This window comes from Gigantopelta aegis, chromosome 14 (assembly GCF_016097555.1).
Source record: "Gigantopelta aegis isolate Gae_Host chromosome 14, Gae_host_genome, whole genome shotgun sequence".
NCBI classification, from domain to species: domain Eukaryota; kingdom Metazoa; phylum Mollusca; class Gastropoda; order Neomphalida; family Peltospiridae; genus Gigantopelta; species Gigantopelta aegis.
In genome coordinates this window covers 26353925-26372221 of record NC_054712.1, presented here as the reverse complement: position 1 = coordinate 26372221, position 18297 = coordinate 26353925, and the positions used below count along the sequence as shown (strand labels likewise).

Sequence of the window (18297 nt, the reverse complement as noted above, 5' to 3'; positions counted from 1 at the left end):
AGATAAATGACGTTTCATTTGTACTTCTTTTTACAAACACCCAACAAATATTCATATTTATGTACTTACACATCTATCATATAATATCCTACATTTTCAGTGTAATCAAAGTAGGTTACATGTATGTGATATTTTTCAGATTACATACTTTAAGAATTTGATAACCTTGCAAATTAGAAGTAAATTAATCGAGGTCACGGCACTAGGTTTATTAACATTTAAGCAAACATACTATGGTGACACTCCATAATTGACGTATGCATTCATAGTCATCAAATAAAAACATTTCAACAGCAATTTGAATATCTAGTAATATATATATATATATATATATATATATATAATATATATATATATATATATATATATATATATATATATATACACACACACACTACTACTACTACTACTACTACTACTACTACTACTACTACTACTACTATTATTAATACATAAACTATTCAGTGGATTTTTATTTATTTAAAAAATATAAGCTTACCTAGTTTTTTTGCAAGTTTCGTGTTCCATTTAGTTTGTTTCTGTGTTTTTTGTCAACAGATCCAGTGTCTTCTCAGAAACATCAGAACTACTATTGAGAGCGAAATGGGATACTTCCAGATAATGTCTTAGATGGATTGTCAGAATGTTATGAGAAGTGAATGACCAACAATGAATGACTAACAAAGAACTATCTGAAGGCAGCACCCATACTGTTACCATGGAAAGAACCTGGCTAATGCATGGACTAGCTAGACTATATTTAGTGAAGTATCACAATGTGAGGTAAGAAGACTGGTAATAACCTAACAAGGACATGGTCATTAAGTATTAAGCATAGTGTCTCGTTAAGTTAATTTATTTTGGAAACTACCTAGTAGGCGTAATATATATATTAGATGCTTCTATGGATTATTACGCCAGGAGTAACCTATGTTTTTAGGTCAGTACCCATATTTTAAAAACCTAACTGGAAACTTCCCCTCTAATCCATGAGATTATACTACATTTAAAATGGTTAGTTCATTAGGATATCAGCATATTATGAGGCTCTTTGATATTTATTTCGTTATGCAAATTGAATTGGGATACAATCGTCTGTATTAAGATTTAAAAAAGGATTAATTTATAGCCAAAATGGAAAATACTACGGCTTTTAATGTGCCAGTCGTGAAACATTGTTCGAAAAATATAAAACCCTAGCAGTGATGGCTGAAATGAGGGCACTTCATTGCATAAAATGTCTGATTTTTAACCCATTATGTTCTGTCAATAATAACCCATAAACACGTGTATCAAAGCAATAATGAATTCAGGATCGTTAATTAAAAAAAAAGAGTAAACTTATGGTAGAATCAGTAGATGGACCCACCTATAGTACATGCATTTAAAGGAAAGGTAATGTTTAGTGACACCTCGGTACAATTAGAACTACTTATATTAGATGTTAAGCGTGTAACTAAAATTAACACTCACTCTAGCCAGGCACCAAAACTGGAATATTAAAGACCGTGGTATATGCTATCCTGTCTGTGGGATGTCGCATATATGGCATGCAACAACAACATACACAGTCACAAAAAAATTCACAAATACTTTATATTGATAGAGGTCATGACATTTGTTTCAATTTGTTATATTCCAGGTCTGAAGTTGTCCGTCATGGAGAATGCTGAAGTACAACTTCTTATAAATATTCATCAGGAGCTTTCCCAAAGGCACTTTCAATGACCTTCAGGTTGTCTGCAAGGACGGGACAATAACCGGAAATCGTATAGTCCTGGCGGCTGTCTCCCCTTACTTCCGGCCATGCTAACTTCAGATATGGCAGAGAGTCGGACGGGCGTCTTGGAACTTCCGTCTGTGTCTCTGTCCGTATTCCAAGATATTCTTAAAATGTATTTGTGCAGAATGAATCTCGTGAATGAAAACAACTGCGTTCAAGTTTTAGATGCTGCTGAAATGATGCAGCTTGACCACAGCTGTGTAACACGTACCTGGAGGAAGGTCTGGTTCTCTCTCCTGAGAACTGTTTAAACTGGTGGAGACTCTTGAAACTCTACAATTTCATGGATTTGTTGAAACTAGCTTTTGTCTACTTAACTGATAACTTGGCTAACTTTGTTGAAACAGAAAATGTTATTCATCTGTCGAAGATAGAACTTCTGAATATCATTTTAAAAGATGACTTGAACTGTAAAGAAGATAATATTGTTAAACTCGCCATGAAGTGGATCGAACATAATAACCCGGATGAAGATGACGTCAGGGGTATTTTTGAGAAAATACGGTTAGATATTGTTGATTCGCAATTTCTAATTAAAGAAGTTGTGATTTCGAATGTTGTTTGTAAAAGCGTAACAGCTGTGTCAGGTGGAGCAGCTCGTTTGAGCTCGGCAATGTCACGTGTCACCGATGTTTACGTACTCCATTGTAACAAGAAGTCACTTCTGTGTTGCTTCACGTCAGACGACAAGTGGGAAGACGTCCCACGAGCCCCAGTAGATCCTGGAGCTTGGTATTCAGCAGCAAGTCTGGGTGACAAGATCTATATCACTGGTGGTAATTACAAACCAACATGTACATTGATTTACGACATCATTAGAAAGGTGTGGAGAATAGGTCCAGATCTCAACCAAAAACGCAATGATCACTGTATGGCTACAGCTGGTTCTAAAGTGTACGCTATTGGTGGTTATAATAGCAATAGTATAGAAGAAATAAGCGACAGTGTCAAACACTGGCAGGTTGTTGGAGACCTGGGACGAAAGAGACAAGATGCCTTCCCTGTTACAGTTGGTGAGAACATTTTCGTTATGGGAGGAGGAATAGGCGGAAACACATCAGATGTTATCCAGTGTTTCAACACAAGAACTCGCACTGTCAGCACACTAAACACACTGCTGCCACTAAGAGGTTATGTACATCTCCCTGATGTTTATCTGTTAGACTATGACGGCAACGTGATGCACATCCAGGTCACTGACAGAGATGGAGAAATCGGGATTGAAAAGAAATTAACAACAAAATGGAAATCATTTGGATATAGGTTTGGTGTAATACACCGAGACGGAAGCTTGCTGTGTTGTATAGGAGATGGAATCAGGAAGTTCAGCCTGGCTGAAGGTAAAGAAGAGAGTACATTCCCCAAGCCACCTAGTTTTTTTTCTGTGTTCAACGTACTGTTAGTGTGTACTTTTAAACGCTGAATGACATACTGATGGCGACACGAGACTCAATATTTTAGAAATGATGTAGTGTGTTTGTTCTGTGTGTGTGCGCGCGCGTATGTGTGTGTGTGTGTGTATGTGTGCGTATGTGTGTGTAAACGTACGCCTGTGTATGTTTGTATCTGTGATGTGTGTGCGCGCACTCGCGTGTGTGTCTGTATGTACATCATATGTGTATGTATGTGAATGTGTGTCAGGGCCGTACCCTAATCAAAATCCTGGAGGGCACTACTTTTTATAAACAAATGAAACACTATACAAATTAAACCCTGAGATGTGTATGCCATTTTCTGGGGTAAAAAAAGAAGAACAACAAAGTGAGATTCTCAGGGGGCATCAGCCCCGCCCCCCCCCCCCCCTGCCACCCCGGAGGGTACGGCCCTGTGTGTATGTGTAGTAAGTGAATCATGTTTTGTGTTTGATTGGTTTGTTTAGGCATGTTTAAATTTGTAGTAAAGTGGGGTTTCCTCGAGTACAAAATAATGTAAGCTATATAATTATTTTAGAATTAGGACCGGCCTCGGTGGCGTCGTGGCAGGCCATCGGTCTACAGGCTGGTAGGTACTGGGTTCGGATCCCAGTCGAGACATGGGATTTTTAATCCAGATACCGACTCCAAACCCTGAGTGAGTGCTCCGCGAGGCTCAGTGGGTAGGTGTAAACCACTTGCACCGACCAGTGATCCATAACTGGTTCAACAAAGGCCATGGTTTGTGCTATCCTGCCTGTGGGAAGCGCAAATAAAAGATCCCTTGCTGCCAATCGGAAGAGTAGCCCATGTAGTGGCGACAGCGGGTTTCCTCTCAAAATCTGTGTGGTCCTGAACCATATGTCTGACGCCATATAACCGTAAATAAAATGTGTTGAGTGCGTCGTTAAATAAAACACTTCTTTCTTATTTTAGAATTAATAAAATGCATAAAGCAAAAAGCTGACAAAAAATATTCGTGTGGAAAGACCAAAAGTACTCTCCCTGGAACTAGTAATGACTAATTTCACAGTGCGCGCTCCCTCTACCTCTCCCTTTGTTTGTCACCCAATAGCCAATGTGTATTTTGGTGCTTGAGTGTTGTTTGTTTGTTCATTTCATTCATTCGTTAAGTACATACAGTTTAACAAACAATATTAACTTTAACACTAAACATTTATCTGAAATTATATTTAGTTTTAAAGCTGCAATCTCTACTACTGTTCATCCTTAACATCTGTCTTCAGCGTGATAGATCCCTGTCTGTGGAACCATTGGGATATATCTCGTTCCAACCAGGGCTCCACAACTGGTGTAACAAAGGCCGTGGTATGCAATATCTTGTCTATTGGGTGGTACATATAAAAGGTTCCTTGCTGCTATTCGAAAAGAATAACTCATTACGTTACGATGATGTTCATCACTTACCTTTTGCATTTACCATAGTACCATAGTGGTATTTTTTGTTAATAATTTATTTTATTCTATTCTATTCTATTTACTGCGTTACGGCAGCGGTTTTCTTCTTTCATATGTGTGGCTCATAACCATAACAGCAAGTAAAATGTATTAAGTGCGCCATTAAATAAAACATTTCTTTCTTTTTTCTTTATCAAAGCAAAAGCTAAATATTTCTACAGTTTTAATAAACTCGTGCATTTTGAAAATTATTGGATATTTTTAAGAGGCTGATTTGATGTATAATACATGCCTCATCACCAGTTACGGTATTGTTGACAGTTTGGAAGCGAGATGCTTCAAGACAAATCGAAGAATGGCGAGTCACAGGAAGAAAATTAATCTTTATAATCGAATCTGAAAGTTTAAGTAGTTAAATTGTTTTATACATTAGATATTGCAGCTCCCCCCCCCCCCCCCCCCCCCCCCCCCCCCCCCCAACACATGCACACACACACTGTTGTACATATATTATCCAGTATTTAAATACTAGTAGTATTTTAGTAGTTATTTCTGTAGCGGGCAAAAGATGGCATAGGAGATAAAGTAAGATCCAAGAGAACACCAGTAGTTGTAAGTTGAAACAATATTTACAAACCTGGAGTGTGTTTGTATTAGTTACACAGGCAACACACGTGATATGTATGAACACAGTAAACACAAATATGGTGGAATGTTACAATTTTTCAACACTTCGCGTCAAGGATTCTTTTGTTTCAAAGTCATTGTACTGACAACTTTTTAATAATAGATATTTTTCGATTTGTAAAAATGTGTTCCATAATTTAATAATTCCATTTTTATTGATTTTAGATTGTTGTATTCTTGTGATACACGTATATACTAGTTTACCTTAATAATTAACCAATTTATAAACGTATATGTGATTGTGTATATAGTGAAATAAACTCTTTCCGTATGAACTTGAATATGTTCACCTTTTCTAATTGTTCATTGTTCTGTGGTATGTCACAGTCAGTCACTTTAGGGCAGACTTAAAATAAGTATTCCAACGTGATTAACCAAGTGTGACAAAAACTCGCTACATTGTTTATATTTACACGTTTATATCATTTCATTTCATTTTATTTTCGTGCTTATATCCAATTAAGGTTCAAACACTCTGTCCTGGGCATAAACCTCAGCTATCTGGGGTGTCTGTCCAAGACAGTGGGTTAGTTGTTAGTTGGTTAGTGGTTAGTGAGAAAGAAAAGGGTGTAGTGGCCCTACATCTACCCAATAAGCCCTTAAGAACTAGCTCTGGCTATGAACCCAGTATATACCAGCCTGTAGGCCGATGGTTTGACCACTGCGCCACCTAGGCCGGTACGTTTATATCAAAAGGATAAAAATGATGTTACTACTCAAGGGAGTTAAGTCATGTTGCGCTCTCATAATTGGCTGAGAAATTTTGATACGCGATTTTTAATCACTTATTTTTATACAACAATTGAATAGTCTTTCTTGGATATGAAAAAAGAAAAAGAAGTGTTTTATTTAACGACGCACTCAACACATTGTATTTACGGTTATATGGCGTCAGACATATAGTTAAGGACCACACAGATTTTTTTAAAGGAAACCCGCTGTCGCCACATAGGCTACTCTTTTACGACAGACAGCAAGGGATCTTTTATTTGCGCTTCCCACAGACAGGATAGCACAAACCATGGCTTTGTTGAACCAGTTATGGATCACTGGTCGGTGCAAGTGGTTTACACCTACCCATTGAGCCTTGCGGAGCACTCACTCAGGGTTTGGAGTCGGTACCTGGATTAAAAATTCCATGCTCGACTGGGATCCGAACCCAGTACCTACCAGCCTGTAGACCGATGACCTGCCACGACGCCACCGAGGCCGGTTCTTTCTTGGATATGAAGTCCTATGTAATGTCATTTCTAAAGCTTTGACTACAAATGGTCAAAACAGTTGTTTTCTGGCTTTACGTTTTGTTTATTGTGATCTCGACCTTTAACGAGGACATGTTTCAGAGTATTTACTAGCAGATACTGAACGTGATGGTAGTACTAAACCAAATAACTTCCGGCTGGGTCAAAGTTCGAGGTGCACCCAACTTTTGATAGAGAAGTGAACACCACAAGTCCTGTGATTGGTTATAAATGTGAGTGTGTTGGTTGTAAAAAATAATAGTTTCATCTGGGTAAACAAAATATGCAATTTTATTTCGTCTAGTACCAATGTGTCGAGTAGCCTTGTGCTTGAAACATGTATGGGGTACCTGTAAAAAAAAAATACTCGAATTTTGTGCGGAACTAGGGTAGTCATAGACGCTACCCGTTATCTCAGAAACGAGCAGCTTGACCCCCAATTTTTTCTGATTCACTTTAAGTGTGAGGGGTGGTAGTATTTATATCCGTGGCGTTTATGTCGGTTGATACGTTGCAGGTAGGAGTTTTAGCCACATATGTTACCATTGTCGTTCTGGGATTTGATTTGGTAGTATACACCCAATAGCACATATTCAGTGCATAATAAAAAATATTATGATTTTGTCATTTTATTTAATTAAACTATACTGGTTGATTAATTAGCCATCACTGACCATGCAAGTTCACAATGACCTTGACCGTGACAATAATATCTGTACATGGCTCTGAATGGAGTTTGAATCAAAGTTAGCACTGAAGAAAAGTTGGTTTTGGCCTATAATTCATACTGTAAAGATTTCAATAATTTCTTTTTACATGGTATTTGACTTGCCATATACAACTGCTCTTAAATATGGTATTGTATATAGGCAACCTGAACTAAGATTTTAATAGCAATTTATTTTTATATTAAAAATAGCATGTGCCAATAGTGGGTTAATGTCTTTAGTTTCCATTAACATTGTTAATTTTTTTATGGATGAAATTCTGAAAAAAAACAATTTGTAAAGAACTTGATTTTTATTGTCATTTTGACATATTTATAGGGTGCTAAGTTATATTTTAGACAAATTTGTAGTTTTATGCAAAATTTAAAGTAAATTGGAAGAAAAACTTTACCAAAAACATAATTAAATTTGTTGTCACAATTGTGCCTTCTGTTCTTATTTGTACATAACAATAAGGTTGTTAAACATATACTTAGATCTCCAGATCATTTTTTTCTTTCTTAATAATCACTTAGTTAGCTCTCATGAAAAGCATTTTGAGTTTATACTAGATTCAGAACCAATTTTTTCAGATTTGATTATCTGCCTTGGATTAAGTTGATAATTTATTTTATTGTTAAAGCTGTATTACCTAATGTTACTAGCTAAATAAAATGCTGGATTACAGATTGTAGGAATACATCTAATATACATATTGTATTCATCCGGATTAGAAAATAATGCAAGAAAATAGATGTTTGGGTAATTTTGTCATTTAAAAATAGTTTTTTTCAGTAATTAATCAAAAATAAATGTGTGAAAGCTGCATGATAATTCCAGATATCACAACTATTAAAACCTCCAACTACAGTAGGCTATAAATAAAATATAGTCAGGAATACTGATGGCTGCCAATGGTTTTGATGGTTCATTATGAAAATCAGCATGGCCGATGGATTTGAAATTCCCACACCATGTAACTTGAAGACACCCACACCCAGCATACAGGATTTCCTCCCAACACTAATGTTCAGGACATTAAGTCATTACTTCATACAGGTACAGTCATGTATGTGTTTCCTTCCTCAGACAGTTTATTTTTTTAATACTGATATTTCTTTGAGGTGCCTGTTAAGGTCTTCATAATCTAAGGGTCAATCAAGTGCATGTATTTTAATGGAATTCTTTAAAGGGGTAGAGGTACTCTGACTATCTTTGTTGTCTCTACATATATACCTGAGTACAGACACCCAACTGAAAGTAAATATCTTCAGGAGTTTTATTTTAAAACATTTTGTTGTTTAATATGACATATTGCATTTGTACAAAACTATATGCAATATATATGCTTTTTGAGGTGTACATTATATTAGGTTGCACTGTAGAAACAACAGTTTCAGTGAGGTTGTCAGTTTATGTCAGAATACACCAGATCCTGGTTGTCATAAAGACACATAGCTGGACATTTGACTGCAGTTCGTCAGTGAACCTAGTAAGTTACATTTTTAAACATCTGTGTCCTCCATCCTTTGGTCTTAATCTTGACACAGTAACAGGCATCTGCAGTAGTGGGATGTAGCTCAGTTGGTAGAGTGCTCATCTGAATATTGGGTCATAGGATCGAACCCCTGCGGTGGACCCATTGAATTTTGTCCAGTCCCAACCAGTGCATCACGACTGGCAAATCAAAAGCCGTGGTATGTGACGTCCTGTCTGTGCGCAAGTGCATACTGACGTTCCCAGTTGCTAATGCACTGCCCCCAAACTGTCCATATTTAGCCAAATCTCAACATTATCATTAAAAAACATTAACTCACTAAACAACAATTAATCAACACAAACAATACGTATGTTGCTTAATATTTTAATAGCAATAACACAGCTTTGCAAGCAATATTGCATTTCATTTGTACGTCCAGTGGAATGTATTTCATTTTTTTGCAAATCAATAAGTTACAAACTTGTGAAACAAGGTTCAGTGCTTTTAAAGGGACATTCCTGAGTTTGCTGCAATTTTTAAGATGTTATCAACTAACAGAGACTTTTTAACGAACGTAATTACATATCAAGTATATTTTTCTCAATAAAATAATAGTGGATGTATATTAAACGTGTTTATGATCGTTCTAATATTTGTACTAATTATGGGTTTTTTCTTCAAACGTAGAAAATTATTTGAAGACAAAGTCCAGTTTGGGCTTCTTACAAATATTAAGACGACCAGAAGCACATTGAATATATATATATATATATATATATATATATATATATATATATATATATATATAAACAAGAAAATATATTTAATATGTAAGTTTAATCATAGAAATATTTTATTAGTCGGAAACATTACAATGAAGCAAACTCAGGAATGTCCCTTTTATCTTATACATATCTCGGACACCAACAACAAAACAGAAGACTATCGTTTACAGGTTCCCTTGTTAAAAATCAGAGAGCCTCGTTTCCGTGATCAAATATGTAAGGAGTGAAAACAGCTACAGCTCTGATTGATAGTAAAAAGTGACATTGATTATTTGTGAAAATACTATTATCTAGATAGAGATTCACGGAATCAACCACTATTTTACCAAATACCCATTCGACTCTGCATTGTGCAGAGATACGGCCCGGATCACGTATTACCGTTTTGTCGTTCAGATGTATCCTCAATGAATGAATTAATTAATATACCTTTATTTAGTATGCGCAGTATATAATGGCGTTGAATCCAGTACACGGTACAATTTGTTTACAAAAATAAAGTTGGTAATAAAAACATTTTAAAAATTATTTAAAAGTAACCATTTTTTTTTTTTAACGACACCACTATCGTGAACAAATATATGTATTGAAATATTCGCGTTTCTTCAGTTGTTCATTGTATTATATTTAATGGCAATGAAAGTTTGTTTTGTTTAACGACACCACTAGAGCACATTGATTTATTAATCATCGACTGTTGGATGTGAAACAGTTGGTAATTCTGACTTGTAGTCGTCAGAGTAAACCAGCTACATTTTTTCCATTAGCAGCAAGGAATCTTTTATATGCACTTTCCCACAGACAGAAAGCACATACCACGGCCTTTGACCGGTTGTGGTGCACTGGTTGGAATGATAAAAACACAATCAGTTGAATGGATCCACCTCAAGCGAACGCTCAAATGACTGAGTTAATCCCCACCCCCTTAAATCTGTTTAAAGTCGTATGACAGCCCATTTTCTTGGATGTAGATTAAATGTGAGATGCCGCATTTGACTGGTGTAAGGGGCAGCACGTAGCCCAGTGATAAAGCACTCGCTTGATGTGCGGTCGGTCTGTGATAGACCCCCGTCGGTGAGCCCATTGGGCTACTTCTCGTTCCATCCACTACACCACAACTGATATATCAAAGGGTGTCTGCTATCCAGTTTGTGGGATGGTGTATATCAAATATCCTTGCTAATATGAAAAAATGTAGCGCGTTTCCTCTCTAAGATTATATGTGAAAATTACCCAATGTTTCCCATCCAATAGCCGAGTGGCGTCGTTAAGCAAAACAAACTTCGTTGAACAAACGTTTAACATTTTACTGGTGTACTGCAAACACGTATTAAAATAGTTACATGACTGAGGACAATATATTGTGTAAAAAGTCACACATGGCTGAGTCAATAGCCCGGCCTGCTGAAAAGACCCAGTAGATATGTTGGTGCAGATATGTCCGTCGAACACAAAACGTTTTCCTTTAAGAGAGATGTCTCCGTGTAGATTACCAACAAGTTTTCCTTGACGAATGATGTCTCTATGTAAAGTACTAACAAGTTTTTCTTCACGTGTGATGTGTCCGTGTAGATTACGAACTCATTGTTTAAGAAAATATCACGCTCGTAAGATACATTTTAAAACAACTTTTTGTAAGATAAATAGTATATAACAGCTACCCATGTAGTATTCTCTATTTAAAATACCATTTCACAGTTTTGTCGCACAATTCTATCTCACAATACTGTCTTACAATACTGTTTGAGTTTGATCTCGCAGTGTTGTAAGCAATAATGTTTTACAATACTGTCTCAGTTGTAACGCACAATGTTATCTCCCAATACTAGCTCACAATACGTTTACACAATATCTGATAATACTGTTTCAGAAGTATCACACAACTCTGACAATGCAGCCTCGCAGTGTTCAGCACTAGTAATATCACAGTACTGTCTCACAATGCCATCGTCTACCACAGATAACTAAACTATCGCACAAAACTCTCAGTATCGACTTGTATGCATTGCGTTTAACTTAATTTTCTTATATTTTATATCACGTTGATCAAACCTGCAACATCCAAAACATGTACAATAAAGAACGTATATGTAATATACAAAATTCGCACCTGCAATCGGTAGTGTCATCGCAAAAACAGCTGCAAAATAGATTTACGACAGGAATATTTATCATCAATCAGCATTTAAGCTACGTTTCCATATGTACATTCTACATGTTCGTTTTCTGTGAATTCGTCAATTATTGAAATAATGTGTCTGCTATGTCAGTCTTTCCATGCTATTCTTGAACCGTGCGTAATCCGTGAACGTTAATTTGTAATCAGTTTGTGAGTGATTTTTCTTGGATTCACGTATCACGCATCACAGGAGCGTGGAGTCCTACAATTAATTATGTCATACGGAAGAAAGCATCGTCATCAATTTGGGCAAGAAGTCTAAACTGACCGATGTTCTTACTGTGTCCTTTCGAAATTAATTTCAATCAGTATGTCATCACGGATGGGAATACACACACGGGTATGGAAACGATCAACACGGATACAGATTCGCGGTTTCACGCAATACGTTCACGGAAAACGTACTTATGGAAACGTAGCATTAGTTTGGTATCATTTGTCATCACAATCACTTTTTGAACAGTGTGTGCATACTAATATAACTAATATCAATTGTTTACAAATACTTATGCTTTCGCTCCCTCAGTTGTATTTTGTGAGTGTCATCAGATGCACCTTTGATACTACTAATATAGATAATAGGTATGTCCATCGTCGTCAGTTTAATACGAGAAATGTATAAACATCACACCTTTTCTTTGAAGAAACTGAATATTTACCTCTTTAACCAACTTTGCAATTTTACTTTACCGTATATAATTGACAATGATGAAACTACCTTCTTTACATACATAGGTAGGTTATAAAGCTACACCAGTCGAAACACTCCGTCATGTTCGTGGGTGTGAAATATGATTCTTCAGATTTTTTAAAGAAATTTATTTTCTTTTTCGTCCACATTCTGAATAGTGCCATTTCCACTTTATTGGCTCCTTTACAAATGAAAGTCCTATGTCTTCAGATTTACTACACAAATTGAATATCCTCAGCTGATTTTCACAGCAACCCATCTTGGTCCTTTGAACATACCACGTAGTTTCAGCAAATTTTCACTATTGCCCATGTGTTATCAAATACATATGGTTTCGCTCCCCACGTTTTATCTTTTGAATGACACCGGCCCCAAGTTCAGCCAGCAAACGTTTCGTTAACATTCGCGAACTATATGATTGGTTCACGGCGTGGCCATTTGGTTTAACGTCAAGCGCATAAACCAGTCTAGCGGACGTCTTTCTGCTCGTTTTGGCTGAACGTGGCCCAATTATCTGTGGCCGGTCCTCATTCGAGCTACTTAACTTTTGTCGTTTTTACCACCTGATTCATGTGGATCGCCCATTAGCCCACTGTTTTGTTTTGAATATCTTCAACAGGTTTAAGATGGTCAATACTATAATCCAATTTTCTTTTAATAGCATTAGCTGCCTTTGATGGTGTTTACCACAGCTCACTTTTGTCTAGAATGTTATAGCGAGGGAGTTCACTGGTTCTCACCTTATATGTGTAGCTTCTGTATCTTTATTGCTTCCACTTAGATTCCTCTATAACCCAGGTCTGAATATCCCATGCTGGTTCTTGTTTGGCCATAATCTTCTGTCTGTTTTAAAATACTATTTCGTGTAATCACGACATCCCATTTTTATGATTGCATACACAAACTGGCTACAGCAGGACAAATACGTATTCCTTCTTTGTCTGTTGGGTATGGTTGGGAGTTTTTCGTCTTGTCTTGCATGTCGATTTTTATTTTCAGATAGATCCAGTATATCAAACTATGACATTTTGTCTTCTTCTTTTCGGTTGACACACGTCAGCTCATTGCTACTGGACTGAACAATAGGCCAATGTTTGCCTGAGTAGGATCTACTTATAGATGGTTCCTTCTTTCTCACTAAGCTCAGGTTTCCTTTGTCAACCTCAAAAGTTGATCTGTCTCAGCTCTAATGTATTTGAGTCTGGTTCTTTCTGTTTCTCTACACTCCCTGTTTTGTATTATGGACATCAGGAAACAATGCATCTCAACTCCAACACTGCCCAGTTTTGGATATCCTCATCTGATTCCTCTTGCACCATAAGCCCAAATTTCTCTCGATCCTGCTGGATTAATTAATAACATGTTTATCTTTTGGGCATCTTCATATTTTGTTGTTATTGTTGTTGTTTTTTTTCTTCTTTTCTTGCTTTCAGCCCTTTCCTTGTCTTTTGAATTCCTTCAACAGCGTTTAAACCTGGATCTCTGTAGTGAACTTGCAGGGTCTAGTTTGACAGCATATAGTTATGTAAGCCGTTCTGAACAATCTCTTTACACAACTGTTCCGACTGTTTAGATTTAAACATGAGAGCTTTGTTTATCGCGTGTTCTGACCTGGCTAGAGTGATGTTGGATATGAAAGTTGATAGAACCATTAGACCATTCAGTCCGACGTTTACATCCAAACCTAGAGAAAAAGGAGAGAAAGAAATCTCTTTTAATTATTCAGTTGAATGACAAATCATGGGTTTTTGTGTTTGTTGTTTAGTTTGTTTGACGATCTATTATAATCACAAATGAATAATTTGGGTGATGATCAATTATAAAACCATAATGATTTGTCATGGAAAATGTTAGCTGAAATTGTTTTTGTACTTTAGATAATAGAACATGCCTGAAATTTGCTGGGTTTTCCGTTTGTTTTCATTTCAAAGAACTATTACTTTTTTTTACATTTATGCATTATTCCTTATATGCTTTCTTTTGTTAAGTTTTGTTAAATGTTTTGTTAATGGTATCTCAGGGCATCTCTTAAAGGCAGACTCGCGTGGCAATCGATCTTTTTAAAGGCAGATTCGTCTGGATTAAACTTAACTGATATAAGAGACACATTGTGTATACGTTCTATTTCGCCTATGTTCAATTTATCGCTTTGTAGTCATAATTCAGATATATATACTCTTCAAAAAAAGTAGGGGAACTCTAATAAGAATTTACAATTGCCAAAATGGTAAAGTATATTAGCTGTGGGGAATGGTTATATGATAATAGTGAATTGATTGGACAAACATTACAACCGGTAGTTCAGTATTACAGTAGGTTTTATGACCACCAAAGATCTTGAAAGACGATTGGGATCAGAAGTGAAATTTGAAAGTTGAAGGGTTTTTTTTATCAGTAAATCGCAAATTCAAACAATAAAAATGACTAAAAGCAAAACAATGACAACTGTATGATCAACAGAATGAAAACGATTGACAGAAATAATGTTCCACGGTGATTAATGGACCTTCCTGGCTGGAAATTGTCAAAATCAAGAATGACACCCCACGCACGTATACGAGGCAACTGCGTGATGCATGTGCAAACTATGGAATGTGTTTCGATGTGTTGATAAACAGACCTGAATGTTCTTTACTCTGTGGTCAAAACGTATGTTTTAATATTTCAGGTTCCCCTACATTTTTTGAAGAGTATACACACACACACACACACACACACACACACACACACACACACACACACAAGGATTGGGCACAAGTTATCCAACTTACAAGGCCCTCTCCTAAAATCGCTCGATTGATTGTGAAGTCGGTGTCTGGGATTGATCCCCGTTGATGGACCCATTGAACAATTTCTCATTCCAGCCAGTGCAGAAAGACAGGTTTATTAAATGACGTGATTTGTGTTATTTTGTCTGTTAGATGACGCATATAAAATATCCCTTGCTACTAATGGGAAAAAGTATCACGATTCATCTAAGACTGTACGTCAAAATTACCAACTGTTTGATATCCTGTAACCAATGATTAATAAACCAATGTGCTACAGTGGTGTTGTTAAATAAAATAAATTTCTTTTTTCCCCAATGGCCAATAATGAATAAACCAATGTGCTGTAGTTGTGTCTTAACCAAACAAACAGACCTGTTTGAATGTTGTAGCACCTGGCTGACTCGCCCTCGATGATCACGAAGGTGTCCGACTCTTGGTAGTACGTGACGGTCTCCACCCTCTGTAGAAGTTTGATCTCGAACAGTCTCGGGCTGAACTTCATGTGCTTCAGAGCCAGCGAGTCGCTAATCGTGTTGTCCGTGGCGCTTTTGTAAGTGTTGAAGCACTTGAGGAAAATATTGCGCATCATCTGTAATAGGAAGCAAATCAGTGAGTGAAAAGATGCATGGATGGATGAATAGATGCATGGATGGATGGATGGATGGATACATGGATGGATAGATGCATGGATGGATGGATGGATGGATGGATGGATGGATGGATGGATGAATAGATGCATGGATAGATGGATGGATGGATGGAGGGTGGGATCAAACGCAGTGCAGGTTCTTTAGGTGGATAGATGGATGGGTGGATGGATGGGTCAGTGGGTGGATGGATGCATGTGGGGGTGGGCCTGGTTATGGATGGATGGGTGGGTGGGTGGGTGGGTGGATGGATGGATGGATGGATGGATGAATGGATGTAGGGGTGGGTTTGATTAGGGGTTGATGGATGGACGGATTGGTGGATTGGGGGGGGGGGCGGTTGGTTATGTGTGGATGGATTTGGATGGATGTGGGGTGGTTTTTGTTATGGGTGGATGGGACGATGGGTCGGTGGATGGATAGATGGGTTGATGGGTCGATGGATGCATGAATAGGTGGGTGGGTGGATTGATGGTTGAATGGGTGGGTGGATAGATGGATGCACGCATGCATGGGTAGATGGATGTGTGGGTGGATAAATGGATGAATAGATGGATGGGTCGATAGATGGATAGATGGGTTGTGATGGATAGATGGATGGGTTGTGATGGATAGATGGATGGATGGGTAGATGGAGGATGGATGGATGGATGGGTGGGTGGGATTTGAGTGGGTGGATTGATGGATGGGATGGTGGGTGTGTAGTATTGCATGGATGGATGGGTATACCATATATATATATATATATATATATATATATATATATATATATATATATATATATATATATATATATATATATGTATGTATGTATGTATGTATATGTGTCTGTCTGTATGTCTGTATCTCTCTCTCTCTCTCTCTCTCTCTCTCTGTGTGTGTGTGTGTGTGTGTGTGTGTGTGTGTGTGTGTGTGTGTGTGTGTGTGTGTGGATACTAATGAATAATAAATAGCATATATCTAGTATAACGAATAAATGTTGTTGGCTCTAACGAGCAATTAAGAAAATGTTTTGGCAAAACAAAACAAAACAAAGCAAGAATGCCGTGGGGAGGCAAATGTGAATATAGTCCAAAGCAAAAAGGTTCCGCGACAGGGGTTGAATCTGTACTACAGTACAAAGCCGGATTTCACTAACATTATAATGTCGGTGTTTACAACGGCCAGATTCACACGCTACCGTATTGGTACGGTTTTCACGAATATTATAATGCCAATGTTTACAACGGTCAGATTCACACGCTACCGTATTGGTAAATGACATTTATAAATATATCAGCCGCGTCTTCCTCAATTCTACATCAACTTCGTTTCATCGCAATTTATTTTCTTTGTCTGCGACTGTGAGGCGTTCGTGATGTGAATAACAAAGACAAACTGGTCCAGTTCGTGCGGTCTTGGCGGTGTAGTTGTGATGGCACCACGTTATGACTCGTACACACCGAGTTCGTATCCCAGTACCGGTTCCAACCCACTATGGGTGGACCCCTACATTCGTGCATTGGAATGAATGAATGAATGAATGAATGAATGAATGAATGAATGAATGGATGGATGTTTAACGACGCCCCAGCACGAAAAATACTCGTGTATTGGATTTGTGTATGGCACATTATACCGACCAGTGTTCTACGACTGCGTATATCAAAGGTCGTGATATGTGCTATTCTAACTCGGAAATAACAGGTGTGGTCTTTATGCTGGGGTGTCATTAAACATTCATTATGTCATAAAATGCATTATCCAATGTTCTCGACGTCCATTCGATAAATGTAGCAAAAGGGAAAACAGAGAAATAATGGTGGGCTAGGGTTGTACCTAATAGGGGCAAGGGGGTAGTTGCTCCCTCCTTCCTCTGATGTGTCATTGACTTCCAATAGCCGATGATTAATTAATCAATGTGTTCTAGTGGTGTCGTTAAACAAAACACACTTTAACTTTTTCGCAGCACACTATTCAACCAGGCTGTGTAAAGGAATCCACGCATATATTGAACAACAGAATTAACGCGAATATTAATTTACATTTCTCTAATTCTAGTTTAAAGTAATTCAGTTTGAATTCCATTAGTTTTTGTGTGTCTTAAAATGATCAGTATCTTGGGAACATTTTGGACCCATTTTGACAGATTCTATTTACGGAATTCATTTTCTTATACACCAGTTGGTGATAACACATGGCTTGTTTACACATGTACATATGTTAACAATTTCAAGGCATACGACTGGCTGCTCCTAGGTGGTAACCAGGTTACTACTGCCATACATCCAATGAAAAAATACATGATGGAAATCGATTACATTGTGACGTATAGTTAACCTGATAATCATGGGTCCGTGACGCGTAAGTTAGCTACAAGTGCAAAGGGTTGTAAATATCTTAAAGATGTTAAAATTTCCTTAAAACCTGGGGTGTTTTTTAAGGATATATGAAACAGAATAATACATTCGTGACCTTTAGATACCATTTATCTCATAAGGAGTTCTTTTAAAATG

At 37.2% G+C, this 18297-nt stretch overlaps 2 protein-coding genes across 2 annotated transcripts in view; one reads left to right on the top strand and one right to left on the bottom strand.

The window, feature by feature from the left end:
* Nucleotides 1-2066: 2066 nt before the first annotated feature.
* LOC121389159 (kelch-like protein 10) lies at nucleotides 2067-3206 on the top strand. The gene has a single exon (XM_041520767.1). It carries the CDS (start codon nucleotides 2067-2069, stop codon nucleotides 3204-3206), a length of 1140 nt encoding a protein of 379 aa, XP_041376701.1.
* A 7467-nt stretch (nucleotides 3207-10673) lies between these two features.
* Nucleotides 10674-18297, bottom strand: part of LOC121388276 — a 92007-nt gene continuing 84383 nt past the window's right edge. Inside the window, exons 3-4 of the mRNA XM_041519554.1 lie at nucleotides 15528-15744; nucleotides 10674-14068 (exon numbers count right to left, since the gene is read on the bottom strand). Coding sequence (XP_041375488.1) covers nucleotides 13887-14068; nucleotides 15528-15744 — 399 coding nt within the window. The 3' untranslated portion in view covers nucleotides 10674-13886. The remainder of the gene's footprint in view (nucleotides 14069-15527; nucleotides 15745-18297) is intronic.

Coding starts and splice junctions, on each gene's coding strand:
- LOC121389159 (XM_041520767.1), top strand. CDS start 2,067: ATGGATTTGTTGAAACTAGCTTTTGTCTACTTAACTGATAACTTGGCT.